The sequence below is a fragment of the Corvus hawaiiensis genome, chromosome 1, assembly GCF_020740725.1.
Source record: "Corvus hawaiiensis isolate bCorHaw1 chromosome 1, bCorHaw1.pri.cur, whole genome shotgun sequence".
Classification (NCBI taxonomy): domain Eukaryota; kingdom Metazoa; phylum Chordata; class Aves; order Passeriformes; family Corvidae; genus Corvus; species Corvus hawaiiensis.
The window spans coordinates 29,782,302-29,808,096 of NC_063213.1; the positions used below are offsets into that span (position 1 = coordinate 29,782,302).

Sequence of the window (25,795 nt, forward strand, 5' to 3'; positions counted from 1 at the left end):
GTAATCTCACTGAAATGATCCTTAGTCCCAAATTATCCATGATTTGTGACCAAAATGAAATTAATTCAGAATTAAATGGATCAGATTATATAAAAAAGGTTAGTTTTCCATGCTAATAAAGATAATTTTTAAAAGTGAATGTGGTTGACATTTAAAGTCAGATTGCCTCAATCTTGAGAGAATAAAGGTAGCTGTTATGAGTAGCAAGAAGTTTTCTGGGTTGCTGTTAAACAAAATTACAATCAAATTTTTAACATTAGGTAAAATGTAAGACTTTTTGAAAAACGATCTTATTTGAATAAAAACATTATTATTACAAATTAGGCAGCTCTGTTACAAAAATGACTAGCATTGTAGAGATAGGCATACTGCACTAATTAAGTAACAAATGTAAAGCTCTGCAAAAAAATTTTGATTCCTACTCTCATTTGACCCTAGAGTCAGTTAAACACTCAGATTGGCCAAAGTTTCTACACCACAGGCTGCTTGCTTTTTATTACACAACAGCTGCAATAAGTCAGAAGACTCATAATACGATGCTGTTCAAGGATTTACTCAGAAAAGGTGACATAAGAAGGTTTTTCATTTAGTACTTCCTGATGTGGATGCACCAGGTTACAAAGTCAGTCATGGACTTCATTGCTGACTACTAGTGTGGTGGCTAATCTTTCAAGAACTATTTGGTGATGATCAAAAGAGTTTGAGCAGTATTTGCTGGTAAAAGTGCTTTGGACAAATAGAGAAAATCAGTGGAGGGAGCCTTATTTATAATCTCACATTTTGGACGTTCAAGTTTCTTTCTCCAGAGCCTGCCAAATTGCTTTATTTTTGTGAGGTGTTTTACAGAACACTCTGCAGGATGCATCCCTCTTCCCTTCACAACTCTTCTCCTACAAAGGGAGTTTCAAAAGAAAGTTTCAAGTCATGGGGAAAAATGACTAAACAGAGCTCAGAATGACATGAGTTGTTTGAGTGACAGGTGGATGCTGAAATGCCGGCCTGAAGCTGTGGCATTGACAGGTAGGTCATTTGTAGCCAGATTTAACAGGATATTAAAGTCTCCTGGACCTATAGGAAGACATCAAGGCTTAAGTTTAGTATGTAATAATTACCATCAAAATCATTGATATTTCAGTTCCTGACTCCCTTAGGCACTTTTGAAAATCCTTCTGTCCTTTAAACCTTGTGCACTCTCAGTAACAGAATTGCTGATGCAGAGAGAGCTGGATAGTTAGAAGACACTGGCTTCTCCTGTCCTTCATTACAAGCTGCTAACAATGTCTTTGGATGTTTTTTTTTCCATTACTTTCCCAGCTAGGCAGCAACTGGAGTTTCCACAGAGGTGTTGCATGATCAGAAGTGACTAGGCTACACATTCTCTGTGAATAACAAAAACCAAAACCAAACTGAGAACTTGTCATTGGCTAAATTTGTGGCTAAATTTTGTTTAAATTTAATTACTATTTCTAGCATTATGTAAAGAAATCTTAAATAGGTAAAAGGGATAAAATTTGAATATACCTAAAAGAACTTGAGGGACCATAAAAGTAATCTTGAGGAACATGCGTGAGTAGAAACATCCTATAGAGAGATATACACATACAAACAAAAAATTTCCAATAAAACTAGATAGATCAGAAAATTATCTAGTGAGATTTGTGATGTGCTGCTGTTTTGCTTCACATCTTTATCAGATAATGAATCACAAATTCCTAGAAATTGAGAAAACTGTAGAATTAGGCCACTCCACTTTGAAAACTGTAATTCAACATTTTTGCAGGACTTAAAGGCCAGCTTTGAAATGACAGACAAGAAAACACTATTAGTAATTTTGTGCAGTAATTACATCTCCTTAGTCAAATAAAAGTTGAAATATCAAAACTTATTTTTTAGTTATGCTTAAGGAATGAATTCGTTTGGTTGACGAAGGCAGGGAAACTTAGCCGACAAATTGCACTCCTTCAGATTGTTGTTTTCCTTGTACTCTTAGAAATTCAGACAGGCTTTTGTAGATTTTTTAGGGTTACCTTGCAGAGTTCCTTTGTACATTGACATTGACACCTAATGTTAATATATTTCCAGTCATTCAAAATTTAGCACTTTGACAGTATGTAATGGCACAGAATAAAATTTGCATAAAGAGAGACACTAAAGACAGAAAGTCAAGCATTCAAACCTTAGGAAATATTAGATTTAATACAGCTGGTAGTACTTTTTTCCACAGGAGTGATAGATTTGAGTTGGAACTTTCACCAACAGGCAAGCAGATAGCCAGAAGCCATGAAGTTCATTCCTTCTAGTTACAATTTGACCATTAAAACTACTCCAATAGGGAAAAGGGTCAAGTGACTGGCTATTAAATAGGCTGCTGTCTGTCCTGTGTTTCTCAGCTGTACTCATCAGATGTAGCTGGTGTGCAATATTGAAACAGAGTTTGCATGCTGAAAAATGTGAAATCTTCCTTAAATGCATTCCGTCCTCTTGTTTTTATAACTTGTTCAATGTTTTTGTTTATAGAAACTGTATGTACCTTGTGTTTGTCCATTATGCATTCCTGTTCTTTATTTCTTCCACAAGAAAAGGCTGAATAATTTTGTTACTAAAAACAACAGATTAAAAGTTTGAGAGATGGAAATTTTGAAATGGAACACTTGGCCATGCTACAGATGTGCTGAGTAGCAGCTTTCAAATTCTCCTTTACTTGTGCCTTAGTACCACCACAGGACTTTAGCCAAAATCCAGGGTTTTATTAAGCAAGGCTGTCTACAAACAGTTTTTTTTTTTCCTCAGTGCTGTGCATTCACTACCATAAATGTGTATATAAGACTGATTTGAGTGATTTAAAATTCAATCCAAGGGCAGATGAAGGGCATAGCATCTCTTGCACAGTAAGTTTTCAGGCTATTGCTTTTATGTGGACTTTGAAGGACAATACCTGCTGTCTGGAGTTGCCCCTAATGCTTGTGTTGTATTTCTAATGAGCTGGCAGCTCTAGTCCAGGATCCAGACAAACATAGGGTCATATAGATTGCTCTTTCTCTTTTAGAGATGTTCCGTGCAAGTACTGACAACAGCCATGGTATGTAGCTCACAGGAACTGACAGATTTCCAGCCCAGACCAATACAGATTAAGGGGTTTAGAAGTTTCAAGGTTCAATGAATCATGAAACTTTCCCATTTTACTTGTGTCTTCTCTGTTTTCTCTTCTGTATTATTCACCTTCAGGACTTGATTCAGGCCTTGTTTATAGAAAGCTGATCCTCCTTGGACTTCAGCTATCATGCTACTCACTGGGAGTAAAGAAAACATTTCCCTTAAGGCTTGTGGCTAACGGCAGTGAACAGACATGTGAGGAACAAAGTCTTAACTTTCTCCAAATCTGAAAACACGGGAAAATGCGGGCAAAATAACTCTTTGGCAACCTGCCTTTTCTTTGTTAAAATACCCCTTCTTACTCAGTGTTATGTATGCAATCCTGTGTACTTATTGTGCAGTTACAATGATTTTTCTTCCTGCAATCAATACAAAACTAAGAATGAGGAAACAGGATTCTGTAATGCCTCATACATCATGAGCAGAGTCTTTTACCTTGCTGTAAATGTGAAAATGGTCAAGCTCTAACAACCTCTTAAGGATGAGGATTATTCCCATTTGACTTCAGAGTCATTCATTTCTCAGTGCTAGCAATAATGAATGAACTTAAAGGGGAGAGTGATGACAGGACGTTATCCTTGTGTTCTCTAATTGGGAGACAAAAAGTGAGTGTTCATCCTGCTGACAACCTCACTTCTGAGTGCTGCTGTTCAGGTTTTCCTGACTTCAGTTCCAACTAGTCACAGACAGATGGTGTCATCCAGGTCTTTTAAAGTTAGAGAATCATTCAACAGTGGCACTGAAAAAAAATCTATCACATTTAGGTATTTGTAATTATTACTCTCTGGCATATTCTTGCTGTTATTAGAAGTGTCCTATCTTTCTCAGGATAGTCTAAGAAATTTCTGAGAGGTTTATGGATTAGCAGGTGAAAAGGCAGATACGTGACTTTTAATTTTACCATGCAGATGATCTGAATATAATTCCCAGCACATTTGTATTCTTTTCGTTATTAAACTTCATGATTAGTGTGAGTGACAAATAAAGTGAGCAAGAACAAAAATGTCAACTATATTTTGCATAGAAAGATGCAGACTTTTTAGTCTGAATGAAAAGTTTGTAGTCTTAGCTTTAAAGCAAATGACCTTACTGTCACAGCTTGTCAGGTAAGGGCAGAGTACATTGAGCACTGTGCACTGCAGAACTTTCAGCTGCCTATTATTTTCTCCTCTTCCACCTTTTGTTTATGGGCTAACTTAAAGACTAATGACTCTGCCCTCAGTGCCATGCCATGAAGATGAAATCACCCCAATGCTGACCAGCCTGATGTCTTTCACTCAGTACCTGGCTCTGCTTAAGTCTTGAAGAGAAGTATTTTCTTCTTAAATTGTAGGACTTCCCTGACTTTTTTATTTCTGAATCAGTGCAGTCAGATGTAAAGACATATGAAATATATGACAACCTGTGTTATAGGGTAGATGAAGCCTGCAGCACATGCTTGGCTGTTATTACTATTAGCAGTCATATTTTAGCTGAAACAATCACAAGGGAGTCCATCAAGCTGAAGGTGTTAAGCCTGCAGTGTAAACAAAAGATATATCTGTTTTCACTGTTTGTTCTTTGGTGTACCAGGAGATATATATAGATACATAGATATAAGGAGAAGAATGGAAATAGTCATATGGGGGGGAGAGTGAGGGGTCTTGGGGAAGAGAGAACTCAAGAAGCCCTTAAGGTACATCATTTGTATCAGGTCTCAGACTTGTTTGGAATATAGTCTTCAGAGTAATTGATCAAAACATCCTGTCAGTTCATCACTGAGGTAGTTGCTAAACCTCAACATTTGAAGGAAGAATTTTTCCTTGTCTTTTTCTCATTTTGCCCAGTAGATTCTTACCACTGCAAAAGGCCTGATAAAGAAACAGAAAAATAGGCAAGACTCACCTGCAGCATTGTGTTTGCCTGGGAATGATTGTTACATACATAATGTATTATTTTACTGTAAAAAGGAAGATGACTTACACTGTCTGTGAAAAACACTCAAAGCAATCATGTAACCTTTCATAAAGTGTGGAAATTGAGGAAAAAAGCAATGGTTCTGCTCACCTAGAGAAAAGGGAGACTGCTTTTACTTTTTTTTTCCCTGTAGTTAGCCTTGTAGAAAAAGCTTAAATTCTATAAATTGTTTTAATATCATGGGCTAGGTGTGGGTTTATCTTAGTTACCATTCATGTTTCCCTCCTGGATTGCCCTAAGAATTCAAAATTACTACTTGTCTGTAATTAATTATGGCTAGATATTTTGTCCCAGCTGCAACTCTCTTTGCCTCCCCCAACCCTCACCCCCCCTCCTCTATTTTTCTTTCTATTTTTCTTTCCCCTGCCTCCTGTTCACATGCAAAACACTATACTTATGATAATTGTTACGTATAGGAAACACAGTCCCTGGAGATCCTGCAAAGTTTCTAAGAGCTGTCTGAGTATGCAATGGAGATGTAATAAACCAGGTCTAAGGTAATCTGTTGCATTCTTATCTCAAGTTTTTTTTCAACAGTCTTTAAATTGAAATTAAAATGCTACATGGATTCTTCACAGTACAAGTGTGTCTATATGAGCCAGTTTCCTGATGGAATTTAGATGGCTTTTTTTTTTTCATATTTTGCTGAAAAAGAAGTGATTTACTAGGAAGAAATTATTCTATCTAAACCAATATCTCAGGACAGTTAATGATGTGTATTCCTTTATCACAATTAATATCTTTTGCTCAGCTTTTGGTCAAGTTGAAGTTGATTACAAGATTACATTAATTGTAGATTAGGGAAGCAAAATCTTCCTTGAGTTATGACTTAGGTCTGTTGTTTAAATTATGCACTTGCCTTTATGGAAGTATCTGAGTGTATATTTATTTATATAAATTAATAAAGAGAAAGCAAAGAAAAATGAAAAAACAAATTTTTGAAACATTTTCAAGCAAGCAGGTAAATATAAAATTAATAAACTAAAATCTGCTGTTAGGCAATGTGATGAAAAAAATACAGTAAGTATAAAAACCTATATCTATCGTGCAAAAATTTTTTCCTGCTTCTGTAAAAGCACAAATGGATTTGTAGCTATTATTTCTATGAAACAGAAATGTTTAAAATGCTATGACTAAACATGTAATCTCATGTCTAAAACCAGTTATTTGCTAGGTATGACAAAATATGTCATAATAACATTTAATGGTCAAGAGTTCATCTGTTGAGTTAAAACATTTTGGAAAAGAGAATGAATTCAAGTATCTTATGTTAAATCTAAGATACTTATTCCTGAAACAATATTGTGTTAGAAGTGTTTAAAGGATTTCCTAGGACTCTGGAATCAAAACCAAACTCCTGATTTGCACAGAACACTTACAAATAATGCTCTTAAAACTGATCTTATGTTTTTCTGTTATTTCATTCAAGAAAAAAGACCAAAGCCCAGAAAAAGAAATTTTTAATCCCTGACATTAAAAACAGAAAAATGATATATTCCTTTAAGGACCTTTAAAAGCCAACAACATAAATAACACCAACTGATGTAAATCTCTTGAATCAAGAGAGCAGATAGGAGATGAAAAATGTGAACAGAAAGCTCAGGAAGATTGATTATTACCTTATTATTATCACTGTTATTATTAAGTGTTAAATTATATGTGATGATTGTGAAGCAGAACAAACCTAAATAATAAACAGGAAAAAATGTCATCTTCTGTTCTGAAAGATGAAAAAAAGCAAAATGATGTTTGGAATGAAGGTAGACATTGACCTGCTTATCTCTAAGATAAAGAACTGAGAAAATCATTGAAGAAACCGAGCTTGGCAGCAAAAGCTTATTAAATACTTTTCCTAAAGACAAATAATTTTGGAGAGTCTTTGAGGGTGCTTCGCTCTTGCACTATACTCATCTACACTCATCAGATCATAGAGTAATTCAGCCTGGGAGTGGCCTCCTGAGGTCTTGTAGTCCAACCTGATACTCAGGGATGGTGGAATCAAACTGGCTGAGGACTGTGTCCATTTGAGGTCAGAACCTCCAAGGATGGACATCCCGGAATTCCTCTGAAGACCCTGTGCCTGAGTTTGACCACTGTCACGATGTAATGTGGTAAAGACAACAGGTACCCTTTCAAAGACTGGAACATTCAATTTAAGCCAGCTGTTGCTGAATAAATCAGGTATTTCTAACAACGTTTTGTAGAATTGGCCTTCTCTCCTGTTGCCATGGAAGAGCACTCTACTTATAGAGACGATGGAAAAGTCTGAAGTAAAGGCATTGAAAGTTACAGCACACTACTAGTGCATGCCTCAGATTCTTATTTCTTCTTTCATTTATAGGAAATAGGTAAGGAATAACTTTTTAGCTCTTGTATATCCAATATGCTGTCCAAGCTGAAGGGGTTAGGCTTCATAGTACTGGGATCTTCCAGGTATTTTTTACTAAAATTTGTCAAGTGATGTGCTGGTTTTGACTTATGTGCATTTCCTGAAATTTGGGATTCATTTAGTTGCAAATCATCGGATTTCATTTAGTTGCAAAATGATGCAATGATATGATTGGCCATAAAGTCCTTGTAAAATTACAGGCCTAATATTTTCAGTATTTTGAAAGAAATACTGAGAGAAGTTAAGAAAATTCTGTGATTCAAAATATGTTTATTTGTTGACATTTTTTTGCCTATCATGAGATGAAATAAATCAATAGAAAAGAAACAACTTCACAAAAAAATCCAACCAAACAAAAAACCCCTCAGTAAATAGGAAAAAGAATAGCATCTGGAAACATTTTCTTGTCTTTCTGGCAGCTGGTTTTGTTTCCTACAAAAATTCAGCAGTTTTGTGGTGGATTATGAGTGGGTTCACTTTCCGTGGATAAGCAGACTGAACAAACTGCAGTTCTTAGTAAAATTCAGGGTCTGTTTCTTCTCTGACTCAATGTCAGTTTTGCTCTTGTCATCTGCAAAACATGATGAAATACATATTATAAGGAATCAATATGTAGGCAAAACATTATTTTCTTTTTGCTTTCATTATCACAGTAGTATTTCAGCTTCAGTTGCTAAATAAGTTATGTATTTTTCGAATGCATGTGCTAATCTTGTATTTTACTACGCACACTATGCTGATTCTGTCTTCTAACTGAGAGAATTTATATATGGAGCACTTATTTATAGGTGACAAACATAGCAATGTGTGACTGAAATAGCTCAAGTTTGTAGGAGGAAATGGACATACTGATGATTATATCTCTAGTTATATCTTTCATTTAGTTGTACAATGAAGAAAATTGTGTACTTGGTTTTTTAGCCTACTAACTCAACCTGCCTTTACTTAACTTTCTTAACTTACTCAACTTTCTTAAGAACCTTCTAGTGATTTACTTTGAAAATTTATAGCACCTACCTCCTCATGATTCGTACCTAATTTCAGTTTCCACTTCTGATGCTTGCAAATCACTTATGACCTTGTATAAATACATAAAAATTCAGTATAAATTATATTGATACAGCTGAAGGATGTATTGGCAAACCTCCAGGTTCTGTTGCTTTGTTATCAGTGACTCCTCTATAATCTTAAACCATATTATTATTGTTTGCAAACATGGAGGTTTTTTAAAGAAAAAGATCTTTTAAAACTATTAACTCATGCCTTTCTGGAAGATTATGAAGGGGGTCAGACTAGATGATCTCTGGAGGCCCCTTCCAATCCCAACCATTCTGTGATTTAGTGATTTGTTATATAATGTGAACATAATTTCCTTGCTGGCCCGATTTCTGGTTTGCCCTTAAGGGCAGTGGAATAACCTGCTCAGAAGGAACAGAGGTATTGTTGTTACATACACATAGAACCACTTCTTGTCTTTTGCCAGAGGAAAAAAAAGATGGGAAGTTCGCATGCAAGAGAACACCATTGCACAGTGCACACAAGCAGAGCAAAGATGCCAAAAGCTGGTACCAACCTGCTATCTGGGGTAAGACCTGATTTAAACAGGTGGAGAAAATGTACTACTTTACACTAGTGAACTTTTGGAACTGGCTGCCAAAGGAGGCTGTGTTGCAGTGGGGATACTGCAACATGCATATATCAAACCAGGAGTCCCGTGGAAAGGAAATATATAGGACAGACAGATTCTTGCTAGCTGTTTCAGAGAGATGTTTATTCCTCCAGCCGCATGGCCGGGGCTCTGCCCAGGAACTGTTCCAGTCACGGGACCAAGGGTCCTTCTGCCCGCGCAGGGAACACAAACCAACCAATGGGAACGAGGCTGAGCAGGGGCAGGGAAACCCCGTGTCTGTGCCCTCAGGGCCCCTCTGCCAGGGCTACACGGCGGGGGAGGGACCCCAACACCTCACCCGTTTTATTTTAATAAAAGGAGAATGAAAACAACTGGATAAACATAACAAGAACAGTTTCAAAACAAAACAAGCCACCCTCCTGAGTCTTTAAATGTCCAATCAGATTCTGTGGAACATCTTAGGGCTGACAGAAGGGAGACAGAACTCTGAGCATGCTTTGTGGGGAAACTGAGGCAGGAGAGGGTTTAACTTCTTCCCTCCCCCTTTTCATCCCCCACTCGGCATTGGAAAAGGATTTTTGGGGAAACAATTGGCAAAAGCATGGTTTTGTGAGGGAAACCATGGATGAAAAAACGGATTGGGAATACACTGGGGGTAATAGGACACAGGGTAAAAGGGAAAGGTGGGATTAGGAAAGGGAAACTGTAGGGGGGGCTTACAATGGAGATATTGTCTAACATGACTACGATTTTTTGCATATATACTGCCTTTTACAGGAACACCATCAGGCCCAGTGACCTGTGATGCTTGTAACCCTTTTCTCCCTAGTACAATATTAAATTCCACCACCTCTCCATCTCCCAAGCTTGGGATCCATTTTTCAGGGTTATTCTTTTTAATAGCAGTTCTATGCACGAATATGTCTTGCTGGTTGTCACACCTTGTTATAAAACCATAATTTTGCTTAACATTATACCATTTTACTATCCCTAAGGTCTTAGTTACTGTGATCTTTTCCTTTTTCCGAGTGGCTGCTGTTTTCTGTCTCGCTGCGTCTTTGCTCTCTCCTTCGGTCGCTCCCGTGTTGGAATTGTCGGGGCTGCTGGTGCCTGCGCGCTCTTCCCGGGGTCGCGTTTGGGGCTGCGCGGGCCGGGCCGGGCCGGGCCGTGCCGCTCAGTTCTCCGTGCGTCGCCTCCTCTGGTCGCAGCTTCGCTGCTGCTGCCGGGCACTGCACCCACGTCTCGGCCGGGCCCCCGAGCGATGACTCCCCCGCGCCCTGCTCCAGCGCTCGTCTCGGCTGGGCGCAGCTCCGCTCCACCGCCGCCCGCCGCCGCCCGCGCGCCGCCCCTCTCGGTCGGGCATTCCCGGGGCTCGCTCCACCACGCGCTGCGCAGGGCCGGGCGGGCACCGCCGGGTCCCGCCGCGCCTCGCTCCGGCACCGACACTGCGGCTCGCGTGGCTCCGCCCGCGCGCGGGAATTGCCTAGCTGCTGCTCGCAGAGCGCTCGGTGCACGTGGCCTGGGCCGCACGGTCCCTGCGCCAGGCTTCCCTTCGCCAGGACACAGCTGACATTGCTCAACAGTCTCGGTAACTAAATAATATTCACAAAAATATTCTCCCATCGGCATATATTTTGACTCCAGTATTAACTGTGTCCAAACGGTTTTCCAAAAGCCCTTGGTAAGAATTAAATCCCAAGAAACATAGAAAAAGTTCTTAAACAACCATGCCAGGAAGTGTTTCAGTTCTTTTTGAGCTTGAATCAAGCTAAAATTTACAAATCGTTGTTCAAGAATCATTTTAAGTTTAAGATAAATGTCCATATGCGGCTTTGAGAGCCAAGAGTCTTCCCACGGTTCCTCCATAGTTTAGATACGGAATAGCAAAGCAAAACCAAGAAGAGGAATCCAAAGTTTCCAGGGTTTACTCACACAAATCAGTCGCTTAGGGATCGGGGATTGTTCTGCTCTCAATTCTCCACCATTTGTTGCAGTGGGGATACTGCAACACGCATATATCAAACCAGGAGTCCCGTGGAAAGGAAATATATACGGACAGACAGATTCTTGATAGCTGTTTCAGAGATGTTTATTCCTCCAGCCGCATGGCCGGAGCTCTGCCCAGGAACTGTTCCAGTCACGGGACCAAGGGTCCTTCTGCCCGCGCAGGGAACACAAACCAACCAATGGGAACGAGGCTGAGCAGGGGCAGGGAAACCCCGTGTCTGTGCCCTCAGGGCCCCTCTCCCAGGGCTACACGGCAGGGGAGGGACCCCAACAAGGCTGTGCAAGCAGACAGGGATTCAGGAAAAGATTTAACAGAGTCATGGAAAACAGGTCTATAAATGGATGATGCAAGCACTGTGTACTTTGTAACATTTTCAATTAACAATGCCATTCTGGAATAGCTTTTAGATAAGAGTAGGGGGGAAGAACAGGCAAATTCTTCCTAAGCAGGCTGTTAAATTCAACACAGCAGTTTGCTCACAGCCTCTCACTGGGGTGAAAGAGAGACCTGGAAAAGTCAAAAATCTTGTGGGTTGAGATAGAGGCAGTTTATCAGCTAAAGCAAAAGCTGCATGCTTGAGCAAAGCAAAGTAGGGAATGCATTCACCACTTCCTGTGGGCAAGCAGGCCTTCAGCTATCCCCAGGAAAGCAGGGCTCCATCATGTGTAAAGACTGCTTGGGAAGACAAATGCCATCACTGAATATCTCACCTTCCTCCTTCGCATGATGATGTGAGAAGCAGAAAAGGCCTTGACCATGTAAGCACTGCTGATCAATAACAAAAACATCCCTATGTTGTACTGGTTTGGTCACAAATCCAAAAACAACACCACAGGAGCTACTGTAAAGAAAATTATCTCCCTCCTGGATTAAACTAGTGCAGATATGTTCAGATTCTGCAAGAGATTAGGTGAGGTGGCTGCCTGCAGTAGCAGAGAGCTGTCATCAGTGACTGCAACCTTTCTTGCATTGCCTGCATAATCTTTGCTATAGGTAGAAGTGATAGACTTCTTGGTATCCCTAAGCCCATGAGACAATAGTTATCTCATTGTTTTAAGGCAAGAAGCATCTGCAGTAAACTATGTTTAAGCCGTCAGAAAAGAAGCATCAACATTTGGCAAATTAACGTACCTATCCATTGAAATGCAGCTTAACCTTGGCAAGGCTCTCAGTGTACCCTCTGTGAATACTGTGAACCCTAGGCCTCTTGACCTATGTTACATTATATTTTAATTTCTGTCTTCACCTAATGCTGATAAAAAATGTCACACTCTGAAATACCAGAGAAGCACAACCCGATTGCTTCAGGGTCAGCTTCCCTGTAAAATCAACCCAGAATTGCTTGGAGTCCTGAAAAGCACCATTCTTATAGATAAGAGGGATGGAGAATCTCGCTCACTTCATCATCAGCCTCCTTTGTTCATGACCATATTGTTGCAGGTTGTTAGAAACATGTGGCCCAGAGCCATTTTAGTCTATGCAGTCAGGGCTGTCACAGTAGACTTGGTAGTAAAAATCTTGGGGGAGTTCATCAAGTATTGTGCTAGGAAAAGACAGGCTCAGCTCAGATGGAATTGTGTTAGGAAATGAATGGTGAATTCTGCTAAGTCTGTGCCAGTCTTTTGTTGAGAAAAAAAGTGGTGATGTGTAATGTAAGGAAAGTTGAGCTCAAAGGCTAACAGAAAGGATAATGGAAACCCATCAGAGCAATAAAGTGGAGCAGTCTGGCTAATGAATATATCACTAATCCTGTATAAGTGTGACCAACAAAACGCTAAACAAATGCTTGACATTCTACAGTCAATGCAGACAAACAGATTTTTCTGAACAAGGGCATCTGCATTTGGCCTAATATTTAGCACAAAGTGTGGCATACCATGCCTTCCCTGTGGCTCAAATCCTAATCTCCATCACTGAGTTTTCTCATAATGCTCAGAGTAACTGCAGTGAGAGAATGTCTGTGTAGAGTCCCACATAACCCAGCTGCCTCTTGAGCTGACACAGTTGTACACATTTCAGGAATCACAATTTTTTTAGAAACTTCAGTAAGTACCTTGTGTAGTATCCTTTCTCATTTCCTCAGTTACTCCACTGTGTGTGGAGATATACACACACACATACAAGAGGTAATGATATCATAAAAACACAAAGAGGTCAGGAAGAAATTAACCTACAGGTAAATTTGCATATCACTATAAACCAAGGTCATCCATCTTTTTAGCAAAAGCAGTAAAAAAGGAACTTAATTGAAATTAAATCAATTCTGAGAGATATATGTGCATGTTTACTACCGGAGGAAAGTATCCTAGTTTTGCTTGTGCTTGATAGCAAAGTGTTTACATAACAAATAAAGACCTCTGTTAATTATGCTGCACCATTGCTTTAAATGTGCTTGAATATCTTGGAGCATTCACTTTCAAATAATTATTTCTGATGAATGGGTGTACATTTAAAATATTTTGTAGTGGGATATTTAATTCTTCTTCTAACTAGAGTGCTTTCATGATAATAGACCCCACTCTCCTTCCTCAGTAGACATAGAAACATCATTCATTATGTTTATAGCTCAATTTGTAGATAATCCTTTAAGGTTTCATTTCGGTATGGTGGTTTTTTAGTGACAGTTGTTACAAATTTCTTCTTCCATTTAACTTTGGCATATTTTAAGTATCTCTTTATTCCCCATTTACTCACCATTTGCAGGACCTACCTTCCATAGGTCTAACAAATGATTACAACAGCATGAAAAATTTCACAGTCCTGATGTACAATTCATTTTTAGATTACTTTTACTGATCATTTTTCAGTTAGAAACAAGTTTTCTATCTATTAGATAAGCAGAAAGAAGAAATAATAATTTGTAGGACCAGTGATTCCAGCTTCGAACAGCAGTAGGTTAGGAAATCCTTGTCAGGAGAAAAGAGCTACAGACGTACAAGCTGTGTGCTATGTAAGAAAGACTAAATAAAACTGGTCATCTGTCCTGATGGGGTAAGTACCACTTTGAGAGAAGGATTGCTACTGGGGATTTGCCTTCTTCCACACACTCATGAAAGTAAAATGGGAAGCAACCTTCTGGGGCTGAGACTGGAGACAAAATTAAAGTTCAATGTGAAAGTTGCCTCTAAGGACTGAAACTGGGGTCTTCTGAGGGGACACAGATTATGTGCAATACCCTTAAAATACAGTATTTAAAGAGTGTGAACTGATTATAGATATAGAAAGTAAGATGTTGTGGTTGGTACAATTAAATTTTGGGGTCAGGTAGAATGGAGAGAGCTTACTGAAAAATAGACTCAAATACCTACGTTTTCTTAAAAATCAGCACATATGTGGTAGGGGCCTTTACAGAAAGGAAATAAATAGTCAAATAGTAATGTGGAATTTTAATAATATGAGACATTGCTACTTCTCCTATATTTTGCCTCTTTATTGGCTACTTAGATAATTATTTAGAAGAGGGGTGCTGGTATGTTTTTTTGTATGTGATGTTTAGCAAGTAACTTAAATTTTCCGTCATCCAAAATGTCACCTGTGATGTTTTTTCCAATCTAAGCCACTTTTGATGCAACTGGAGGCCATTTCCTCTTGTCCTCTTGTCCTTGTCCTGGGAGAAGACTCTAACCTCCACTTTTCTACAACCTCCTCTCAGGTAGCTGTAGAGAGTGATAAGGTCTCTCCTGAGCCTCCTTTTCTCCAGGCTAAATAACCCCAGATCCCTCAGCTGCTCTTCATTGGACTTGTACTGCAGACCCTCCACCTGCTTTGTTGCCCTTTTTGGTCATACTTCTCATACATATGGAGATTTTGTGAGGTTGCCTAATCAAGTGCTCTGTTCCAGGTTGTGATCAATAGAGACCTTTTCCCTAAATACTTGGTGTTAAAGCTATACAAGCAGCTCAAGACGTGACCTAAATCACAGCATCCTTATATTCCCAACGTGCCTGCCATAGATTGGTTTCAGTTTTGTATGAGGTATATGCATAGATGGGGTGTGAGGAGGAACACTGCAGCAAATGCCACTGGAAGGGTAGGAGTAGTGGTAGATGCTTATACAAATGGGTTTTACTGACATTTTCTGGATGCAGGAAGTACCATACTTCTTTCAGTTTTCTGGACCAAATTCAACACAAAGTTATGCACTTCAGTGCCATATTGAACTCAACTGGCATGTAGGGGCTGAAGTCAGCATTAACTATAGCCATCTGTTATTTTGTCATGCCATAGTCAATTATTTTTATTTAGCTCTTTCAGTCACACAAAATAAAACTGTCAAAGTTGTCAAGAACTCCAAGAAATTAAGCCTCTGAGCTGCTGCTCTGAGATTTTTAATATTTCTTCCAATACAGATCCTTGTGCCTTAAAAATCCTACCAGAAGTACATTTGGTCTGATAGCTTGATGGGACGTGAGCCAAAGGCTTGTGGCTAGTCAGTAGAATAGATGAAGTAAAGAATTCATCATTTATCTGCATAGACCTTGCAACTGTGCAATCAGTAGTGCAGAAAACACACATTTTGTTAGATAAGTGCTTCTACTGTCCACACAGTAAATTATTATCATCACTGTAATGCATTCAGATAGACAAAAGTGTAATTAAAATTCTTGGTGTTTTATGTTAGGTAATTTTTAAAACAGGTGGTAATACTCAGTAGAGTCCTTCATTATTATCTTCCCTCAGAGCTAAAGTAGGTGCTGTTCCATGGGAAGGTTCGGCATCTGTGATGGGATCATGGAATAAATGTAGGTTTCTCTTAGACAAAGCGATATAGAAATCATAAATATAGATTTATATAATTAAATATCTAAATATAGATTTAATTTTCTGGGGCAAGTTGAGTAGCTGAACGGAGCATTTAATTTATTGTCCTTCAATTGATTACACTTCTTCAGAGGAGAGTTTTCTCATTTCTGTCATAAAACAAAGCAATTCAAATTTTAGGGTGACTAAAAAGCTTTTTGGACATTGTTAATTATGGGATATTGTTAATATTTTTATAAACTATTTTTTTTAAAGAATTTTCAAATTTTGAAATATTTTGAGATCAAATAATAGTGCTGATTTTAAAATGCCAAATGAAATTGAAATACTATAGAAAAATTATTTGAGCAAGCTGTTGCCCTTTCCAATGTCAATTTTTCCTTTGAAAATTCCCATATCATCCATTTTCAGCTCTATGTTCACAGAAGTTTCTTTTCTTGGCTTCAGCTGAATCCCAAGTAATTTTGTCTCTGTAACCAAGGTGAAAGGGACATCCCAATTTAGCATTTCTTCTAAAGGAAATGCCACATAGGTTCCCTGACTTACTTAAAAAAAATTAAAATTCAGACATAAAATTGATTAAATTGTTGACAGATGCAAAGATCAATTACAGCAGGGTAGAATTCCTAGATTTCATTCTTAGAATATCTGAGTATGGAAATCAGAAAAATTAGCAATCAAGTCAGAAGAGTTGCTAGACCTCAAATGAAGAGAAGAATTTCCATTACTTCTTTGAAATAACACTAAAGAATTGAAGTTTGTAAGAGGAGCTGCTCTGCTTGAAGAGACTTTCTGTCTCCACTGGTCTTTTGGGAGGAGAATATGAGCATATACTCAGAAAAGGCAGATTTTTGCAGGAAACTGGTTCCACATTGTTTAAAAGAAAGCAGAGCCCCATTTGCTCTCTCCATTATTCACCTTTGCTGTGGTTATTCAGCTTCTCACAAACTCCTATTTGAAAGGAAAGTCAAGAAGTCCTTTCAGGCAAGAAAGTTCTGTAGAACCAGTGTCAACTTCCTCAGTCTCCTTCCTGATATATTTTTTAAATGAGACATATTTCTGACCACTTTCTCAGTGTATCTCCCCTTAAATTAATTTAATCTGATCAATGTATTCTTCTGTAATTTCTAAGCAAGGATTACTTGTGAATGCTGCACCATCAGTTTCATGTCTTTGGTATAATCAATCTTTACTAATAGAAATAAAAGTATGGATTTATGTTTGTAATTTGGGTGCTGGAATTAGATGATCTTTCATCAAATTGTTTGGACTTTCAGGAGGTGAGTGCTCTCAAAAGTAAAAATATTTTATGCATGCTAGAGAAGTTTAATTGCCTTAAGATCAGTCTTAACTGTAAAAGTTCCTCCTTCTTTTGCCATTAGGAACCACGTATTTCCTAGGATCTTATCCTGTCTAATGCCAGTGTGTTAAAAAAAAACTTAAATTGAGTTATGATCATCTGTCAGTTTTTATGACCCTGTACAGTAATGAGAAATTCTCCATAATACCCCTTGTCAGACAAATCAAGGGTGAGTCATTAGCTCCAACTTAACATATAAGGGCATCTGAGGTGACAAGATATGCGGGAAAGGGACAAAAGAGCCACAAGAATCCCGGAGAACAGCAAAATCCAGTGGAAATAAAAACTTTTGTCCTAGAGTATATGGTTTGCAGTTTTTAATTCCAAAGGGCAGATGGAATTCACCTGGGTACAGGGTGAATCTAAAAGCATGGCTTTTGTGCTGCACAGTATGTCTATGAAAAAGTTAGCTAAATTTTGTCAAAACCTTTCAAGAGTTAGTTAGATTTGCTTTAATCCTAGTTTTTGTTTGCCCTGGTTTTAATCCTGTTAATTAGACCTTGCATATTTCCAAGTAACTCACTTCCAGATTATTACATTTGCTGCCAAAATTGCATTGTTCATTAAATTGTCTGTAATATTCATTCTTCTTAGCATTTTTAATATAAATAAAATTCTTGCCAGATATTTTTAGATGAGGGAAAATACCAGTATTTTGTATGTCTGTGCTCTTCACAATGTTTTTACAGGAATTTGTTTGCAGACTCTAACTGGACTAAACTGCTTTATATCTCCCTCAAATAGATTATGGAAATGCAGGGATTAATACAGAGGTGCTTACATAGTAAAAAGCTGGGTCTTGTGAGAGGTGGAAAGTTGTAGACATTTGGAATGGTCATACTTTGGAGTTTGCATTCTTCAAACCACTGCTAATCACTAAATTACATATGCTTAACACTATGTTTCCAGTCCAGCAGGTGTTTTATTTATATTATCAAAATAACTTCAATTCCCCAACTCATGAAACCATATCTTTTAAAATTTATTCCATTCCTCCTGTAGTATATTCTTCATTTGTTTTACTTTGTATGGCTGGACTGATAATTAAGTGAAGTCTAACAAAATCACAGAAAATAAATTACTCCAGTAGCAGAAGTCTGGTTGTATTAAATCATTATATAAGCAAATTAATAATGATACAGAATCTTATCATTACTTTGAATATGTCATTTGCTGATACATGTATAATGCATTTCTTCTTTACATACCACAGAATGCTTATAAAGAAGAAGTAGATTATCATAATCAAAACATGATAAATCTCGCACTAATATCTGCTACTTTCATTGAAAGGCACCCTGAAGCACTTTGCAGACTGTTATATATAGGAAAAGAAATTAGGAATAGAAAATTACACTGAGATTTCATCAATATCTCCTGGTAATAATTACAGGATTTGATCAGATTCATTCATCTCCCATTTGGCTATTAATAGGAATATGACACTCTCTGAATTCAACCTTTATTCTCTTGAGGGGATTTTCTTTGGTGAGGAAAAACTTCAGAGACTTTCTCCACCCTCTTAATGTGCAAAGTCTTTAAATACCATCAGAAGCATTATCACTTGCAGGAATTGAGTGTCTGAGCTGTGATTATTTCTAAGTGTGTTGTACAAAGTCAAGCAAAATAATTAGTCTTTGGTTTAAACTTTTTTGATTTTGTCAGCACTGATAGTGTGTCCAGAGGAACTGCAAGTACATTAGAAAAGCATAACAGAGCCATTCAGTCTCTGAGTCTACTTGTCCTATTGGCACATGTGCGGGCCAAAAATCATCATTATCCCATTTTTGTTAAGAGCGAAAGAACTACCCAGGTTCTGCTGGTGAAAAGGCTACTCACCTCTCTCAACTCTTAGTTCAGCACTCCCAGCCCTCAATAGTTTCAGTGCAGGGGAAAATGCATTTGCTACAACGATGACACAAGTAAGTGATTACCAGAAAATAAGGCTATTTCTGAAAAGAACTGTTAACATTTAGCTTTTATTGTCATGGCAACAGCTTTAAAGTGACCATATCACTAAGCACATAAATAAGATATTAAAATGAGTAAAAAATGATCAGTAAAGAGGGAGAAAATGGTTACTACTCCTTTTTATTTCCTTCAAAGAAGGTGAAAGCTATTGGTGACAGGAAAAGTGCCACCCTTTAACATCCTTATTTGGACCTGAAATATTAGCTGGTTTTGTGAGAGGAAAGAAAGAAAGAGAAATGCCAATAGTTTTCTTTTTACTGCTCTTTGAAGAATTCTTTATTTTTAATAGATATGTCCATCTCTAAATTGCTCTTTGAAAGAGTAAAAATTTGCAGTGAAAGCCAGTCTCAGAGGAAAACCTCAGAAAGAGTAAAGTGATGACCTACATTTATCCTCTATTAGAAGGGAGTGAGTCCCATGGATGCAGTCTTTAGCAGTGATGAAGATTAGGTCTACATACCTGTCTTTGCTAGTCACTTTTTTCTTTCTTAAGTGGAAAGTCCTTTAATCTTTCCTTTCTTATGCTGCTTGTCTCCAAATTGATGAAAAGGATGTCTTTGCAAAGGGCATGGCAATCTGGGGATGAAAAGCCATATGCTACAGGCCAGCACAATGTGCAGGAGCAGCCTGCCAGGGTTCCTCCTCTCCATTTTCTTCCCTTTCTAACAATGTCCTGTAGCAACCTCACCAACAGAGCACCTGGTGTAGCTGTGTCCAGCCAGAGAGGGCTAATGATCTCAGCAATACAAAGGGTCACATAACACAAAGGCTCAAGGCAAGTTCTCTGATGGGGAAGAACACACAGATTAAGTAAAAAAGTCACTGCTATTTGATAAACTCTAGTAATTAAATCTCTAATTGCTCTCTTCATCACAGAGAACAGGCACTAGTTCCAATGAACTGTTGTTCGAAAACGTGATGGTTATTTTCTTAATTAGCTTAGTTGTGCTTCTTTTTAAAAGAGTGTTTTGCCTTCCATCTCTTCAGATGGACCAAATAAGGATGATGACTGGAGATGCTACAGGAAAACACTACTGTCCTACTGGAAGACTCTGAACATTACCACAGATCATGCAGATCCCTGCTGTGCTGCCCAGTTATTAGCAATATAATGAGTCAGATCTTGGAGTCATCCAAGTTAGAGATGAAAAAGGCTTTCATTTTCCTGAAATCATTACAAGTTCTCGGTTATAGTCATACTGTGTGGTTCAGTTAACTTTTCCAGATACTGAATTCATCCTTCGTCCTAGGGTATGTTTGAACAAAGGAATTGATTTTTTAGATCAAAAAGTTCCTTACTTTAGATACTCAATTACACGGCAGGATAGAGCTGAAAAGAAAAGGGGGGGGGGTGAGGGGGGGGGGGGTGTGGAACAGAGAGAAATACTTGGATTTTTTCTGTTTCCTTTTTATTTCTTTTGTGCCAAAAGTATGGTCTTAACACTCTATATAGGGCATTTTTTCCTTTGTGGATAATTTAGCCTTTTATGTGTTTATATCAAAAAACAAATAAAACACAAACAAAACAAAACAGAAAATACAAACCAACAAAAAAACTACAACCAAAAAAAAACCCACAGAGAAAACCAGCTGAGAGATAAAATACCTCATTAAATATTGCTTATTTCATTTTCTATTTGGAAGAAAGAACACTCAATGCCAATTGGTTTCAGCTGTTGAAATAATAAAGGAAAAATGTTGTAACTGGGCACAGTGATTTGGTCCAAGCATGAAAAAAGCACTAGGTTATTTGCTGCAGTTGAAATGAGGGGCTCTAAGACACGACTATAAATTGAATTTTAGTGGTCTTGCTAACTAAAATGGGGTTTGAGCTGCATGCAATTTTTGCATACCTATTCTTTTGGTGCTTAGATCAAGGAAAATAATTTCATATGTTTCACAGTTGCTTTCTTTTTGTCTCTCTGTAATTCAGGAGGAAAGACTCTGGGATGTTGTCATACAAAGAGCACCTACCGGTCAGCCAGGTGGTGGTTGGAGACCTCGACCGGCCTGGGTCTGAAGCCAAGGTGTCCGTGGGTCCCGTGCGCTGCCAAGGAGATCGTAAGTCCTCTGGTCTTCTTCCGCTTACTCCTGGGTAGAAATCCAGTTGGAAAGGGGTAACTTTGGAGGCACCCTGTGGGAACTTATGGCGGTCTGCTCAAAAGGCCTTTTGCTATGAAATCATGATGTGATTTGAGAAATTTTGACTATGACAATACACATATAATGGCTTATATTTTCATTTAAAATATCAATATTCATCTTTATTTTATGGTAAATGTGGCAACTTGAATTATTCAACTAAATTTATATAGATGAGCAGTAATACAGATTGCATAATAACATCTCTCAACATCTGTGCTGCTGTTGGGTGCTCTTGTCAGTGTCATTATCATTACTATGCTTACAGGATATAAATGGTAGCATGATGGCAAAACTTATCACTGTAATCTCTGGCTATAGGTGCATAAAGTTTGACAAGATTGTTATCAAATGTTAAGTGTATCAGGACTAGATGTTTCCACATAAAGCGTTGGGAGATTTTTGGAGTAGTCTCTGGTTTCCAGGCTGAGTGATGCTAGGAGGTGTACATCCTCCAATTTGATCATCTAGTGATAGAGTAAATCAGTGTTGTGTCAATTTCCACCTCACACACACTCAAAATTGGAATGCAGTGAGGAAAACTGTAGTCTTGCTTCGGTCTGTTTTATATTTCAGGAGGTGAAATCCACTACCAAAGGCATAGCAACTGTTTAAGGTCCTTCTAAATCACACTTCAAAAATTTAAACTCTGTGCGATTGACACATGTTTTATTTGTCCACTGTGTTTTAAGGCAGTTGTCTTACAATAGGTGCAGTAAGGAAAGGTTGTCTGATTTAGTTTAAAACAACTAATATTTGTGTGATCTATAAATAGTATAAAACCCATCCACAGTAAAGAGTACTATAACTCAGCCTATAAGACTGAGGTGATGCAGAAATATTCACATCATATATTTATTGCTTTTTATTTATGGTGTTTGACCAGTCATAGGTCAGTCTGTGTTTGTTTGTGTCTCAGCTATGTTTGATAAATTTTTTTGTAATAGGCTCTTACAACTGATGACAAAAAATAACGAATAGCATTTTTCTTGCACCTATATTATTCATATCCTGAATCTGAGTGCTTCTAGAAATATCAGTCTCTAAAGTGTGAGCCATTTCTAAGTATTAGTATAAATGAAACCTCATCTGAGCAGGCAGTAGCCTTTATTAGAATGTGACTGAGTGACACAGCCTTTTGGGAAAGTGAGCGGGTGTATTCCTACCATCCTGATTAATTTAATTTTCTCTACATACTTTACAGATATGATTCGTAGTTTTTAAAAAACTTTGCCTATGAATAAATTTGATTTTACTTCCATGACCATCTATTATTGTCAAAAATCTGGTATAATTTTTCTCACAGGAGATAATATAGAGCCTAGTCCTTTACAGTTAGTAAAAGCTCCTGTTTTATATTCCCAGTGCATTTACTAAGCATTCCCCTTTGTATTCTTTCTTGAACATATACAACATCTGCTGTTTCACCTTGTGGAAAACAAGGTTTCTGTTCCAGGGAAAATGCCAAAATTTTAAACTGTGCTTTTGTTCCAAATTAGAGGAAAGATCCAAAGTACTACATTTCTGGGAAAGTATTAAGAACAACAACAACAAGAAGAGCAACAAACTACAAAGCAATTCATTCTCTTTTTTTTTTTTTTTGGTGTATTGCATGCATCAAAACCAGCATTATTAGTACTAAAGATGTTGAGTGTCATCACAGGACTGTTCATGTGTTCAGTTAAATTCAGTTGCATGTGTAAATGAAATTCAGTTACAGTTATAAAGACTGGCTAAGAAATACAGATTTTTGTTTTGCTTGCAAGTAAGGTGGAAAAAGTAGGACTGCCTAACCAGTCAAATAAAAACTTACCTATTTAGAAGAATTTCTCATTGTGGTTGCAGCCAATACTGTGACAACTTATCTCATCTTGTCCATGCCATGTGTTGTATCAACCCATAGTCTAGTGATATTTTGCAGCACATGAAGTCATGTTTTCCCATCAGAACTACAGTATAATTTGCCACACACTTCATAGCTACCTCTGTGTAATATCTAGTGACAGTGGTATGTCACCTAGGCCAACTCACATCTGCACATGAGTACAGGAGTAAGAGTACCACAGAACTGATGGCCTTTGCAGTCCTTAAAGAGACAGCTGAAAGCTTACTATCTGAGGGCAAAGAGGATTAAAGAAAGCAAAGACATTTGTTATTTCATGCAGTTCACTTCATCCCATGCTCATCAAATTCTGAAGGATCCATTAATCAGCAGAGACCATGACAATTAACTGTTCCTACACTATTGACTGACCAGAGTAAATCTGAAAATCATCCATCTCGGTGCAATTTGTTTTGACACAAACCAAGGAAGATTGCAGAATCATAACTGTTTTCCTGTTGCAAAAATAACTATTCTTCTCTCAAAAATACAGGTTTTATTTTGGTCCCACAAATGACAATTTCATTTTTCTTTTTGCCTGATTTATTACCTGTTCTCAAATAGTGGCTATTGTTGGAGATAAAGATCAGAAAACTGGTTTATTCATGATTACACATCTTTGTGTTCCAGAAGTATTTTTCTTATTTAACTGCACCTCAGAAAACTCTACTTGCATTCTGAAAAGTATTCAGCAAAAAGGGCCTTTATTACCCCTCTAAAGATCTGGTTAAGCTGCCTTGTTCTACCAGAATGATGAAGACTCATCTAGTCACTGCGCCAAAAATCCCATAAATCTGGTCTGGCGCCTGGTTTGCGCCTTGGATTTAATATCCAGGATGTCTCTTTGCTATTTTAATGTTGAGGAATGCTTTCTAAATATCTAAAGATTTTTCTAAGTGGTGATCTACCAGGAAAGCAAACTTATCCAATTTCATGGAGAACAGATGCACAAACAGGAGATGAATTTGGTGGGGGTTTTTGACACTGTATTGCAATGATTCAAAGATCAAGCAAGGGTTTTCAGCAAATGTCAGCTCTACGCAGACTTAAAGCAAAGCTGTCCTTCCTGACCACTGCGGTATGAGCGTTGTACTTACAGAATGACAGAGGCAGTTTATCAGCACATTCTCAATATCCTCTTAGCCGAACTGGAATTAAAAGTGTAAACAAAGAAAATCAGTCCTTAGATTCCACAGTAATACTGGATAAGGGAACTACTCTTGTTTTCTCTGAAGTGAAGGTGTTCTGTGCAGGATATAGAAAAATGGGCACCATAGAACCACAAATTAATAATTTTTATTCTTCAGCTAACTTTGAGACACTGATTAATTCCTTTACAGACCTATTACAGTTTTTCTAATACTTGTGTAATAGGACCTGGGCTCCTCAGCTGCCCTGAATTTAGCCTTGGCCAATCAGTAATAGAAAGACTTTGTCCATCTCTTTATGCTATTTCACTGTAATGCAAAGGGGCACCTTGAGCCTTCTCCCTTTAGAGAAGAATGCAAGTATGTTGAGGGCTTTTTCTGTCTAAGCTCAGCCTGAGGTGGTAGATCAAAGCTTCAAAAGCAGATCTGGTAATTTCTTTTGAAACCAAACCGAATAACTTACCTTGCTATGGTGGGGCTATTGCTACAGAGATTTCATCAAAAATCATATTGAATCAAAATTACATTTCTGGTTTCTGGCACCTTCTGAAGAAATTTTTTCATTCCTCTTAGGAAAATAACGGTTTTCACAAAGCTTCTATATTTGCCACCTGCTAAGAGTATCCTTTTCCCAAGGACTTCCAAGGATTTTGATTCGAGTTTGCTCTTTATAAGCCCAGAGGGGAATAGACTGACTATTCTGCTCTAGATTTGCTTTTCTCCTTGAGTCTATTTTCCTTTTGTCCCATTTCCTCTATAGAAAAGACAGAATTTAAGGGGGAGATGTTTTTTACACAGCTCAGATTTATGTTTTTTCCATCTTCTCTGCTGTACAGGTTTTATCCTCCCAGTAAGACTTTGATTTCTGAGCCATGAATCATTTTCTTGTATATTACTTCTATTATCTGTAATCTTCAAAATGTGGAGGAGGAAGCAGCTGCATTCATTGACTGTGGTTCTTTCTAAGCTAAGTTTTCATGAAGACCAGTATCAGCAGTGTGCTTGGAGAATCTGCAGTGACAGACAAAAAATGTCCCCTTGACAGATAAGAGAAGTTCAGGAAAAAATCAAAACCCAGTTCTTCCATCAGTGCATTGATTTAGTTTGTGCACGTGTGCATATGACTGTGCATGTGTGTTCTCAGGGGAAATACACCTTGAGTTCTTTTTTTCAATGGTTTTGATCATGGCTCATCATTACTCCTTTCATGACTGATACTTTGTTTCTTTCATTCCTGAATATCACTTCTGGCTTTACTCCTTTTAGAATGTTCCAGCGGAGTTGGCTTATTTATTCAGACAGTGGAATGGCCATGCACATTTTTTGTGACTCTGGGTTTCTATTAAAACCACTCTGCATTTATCTAAACCAGACAGCCACTGCCAGGGTCAGTGC

General features: G+C 37.9%; 1 protein-coding gene across 1 annotated transcript in view; it reads left to right on the plus strand.

The window, feature by feature from the left end:
* CNTNAP2 (contactin associated protein 2) overlaps nt 1-25,795 on the plus strand; it is a 1,047,411-nt gene that overhangs the window by 858,393 nt on the left and 163,223 nt on the right. Inside the window, exon 15 of the mRNA XM_048297819.1 lies at nt 21,162-21,289. Coding sequence (XP_048153776.1) covers nt 21,162-21,289 — 128 coding nt within the window. The remainder of the gene's footprint in view (nt 1-21,161; nt 21,290-25,795) is intronic.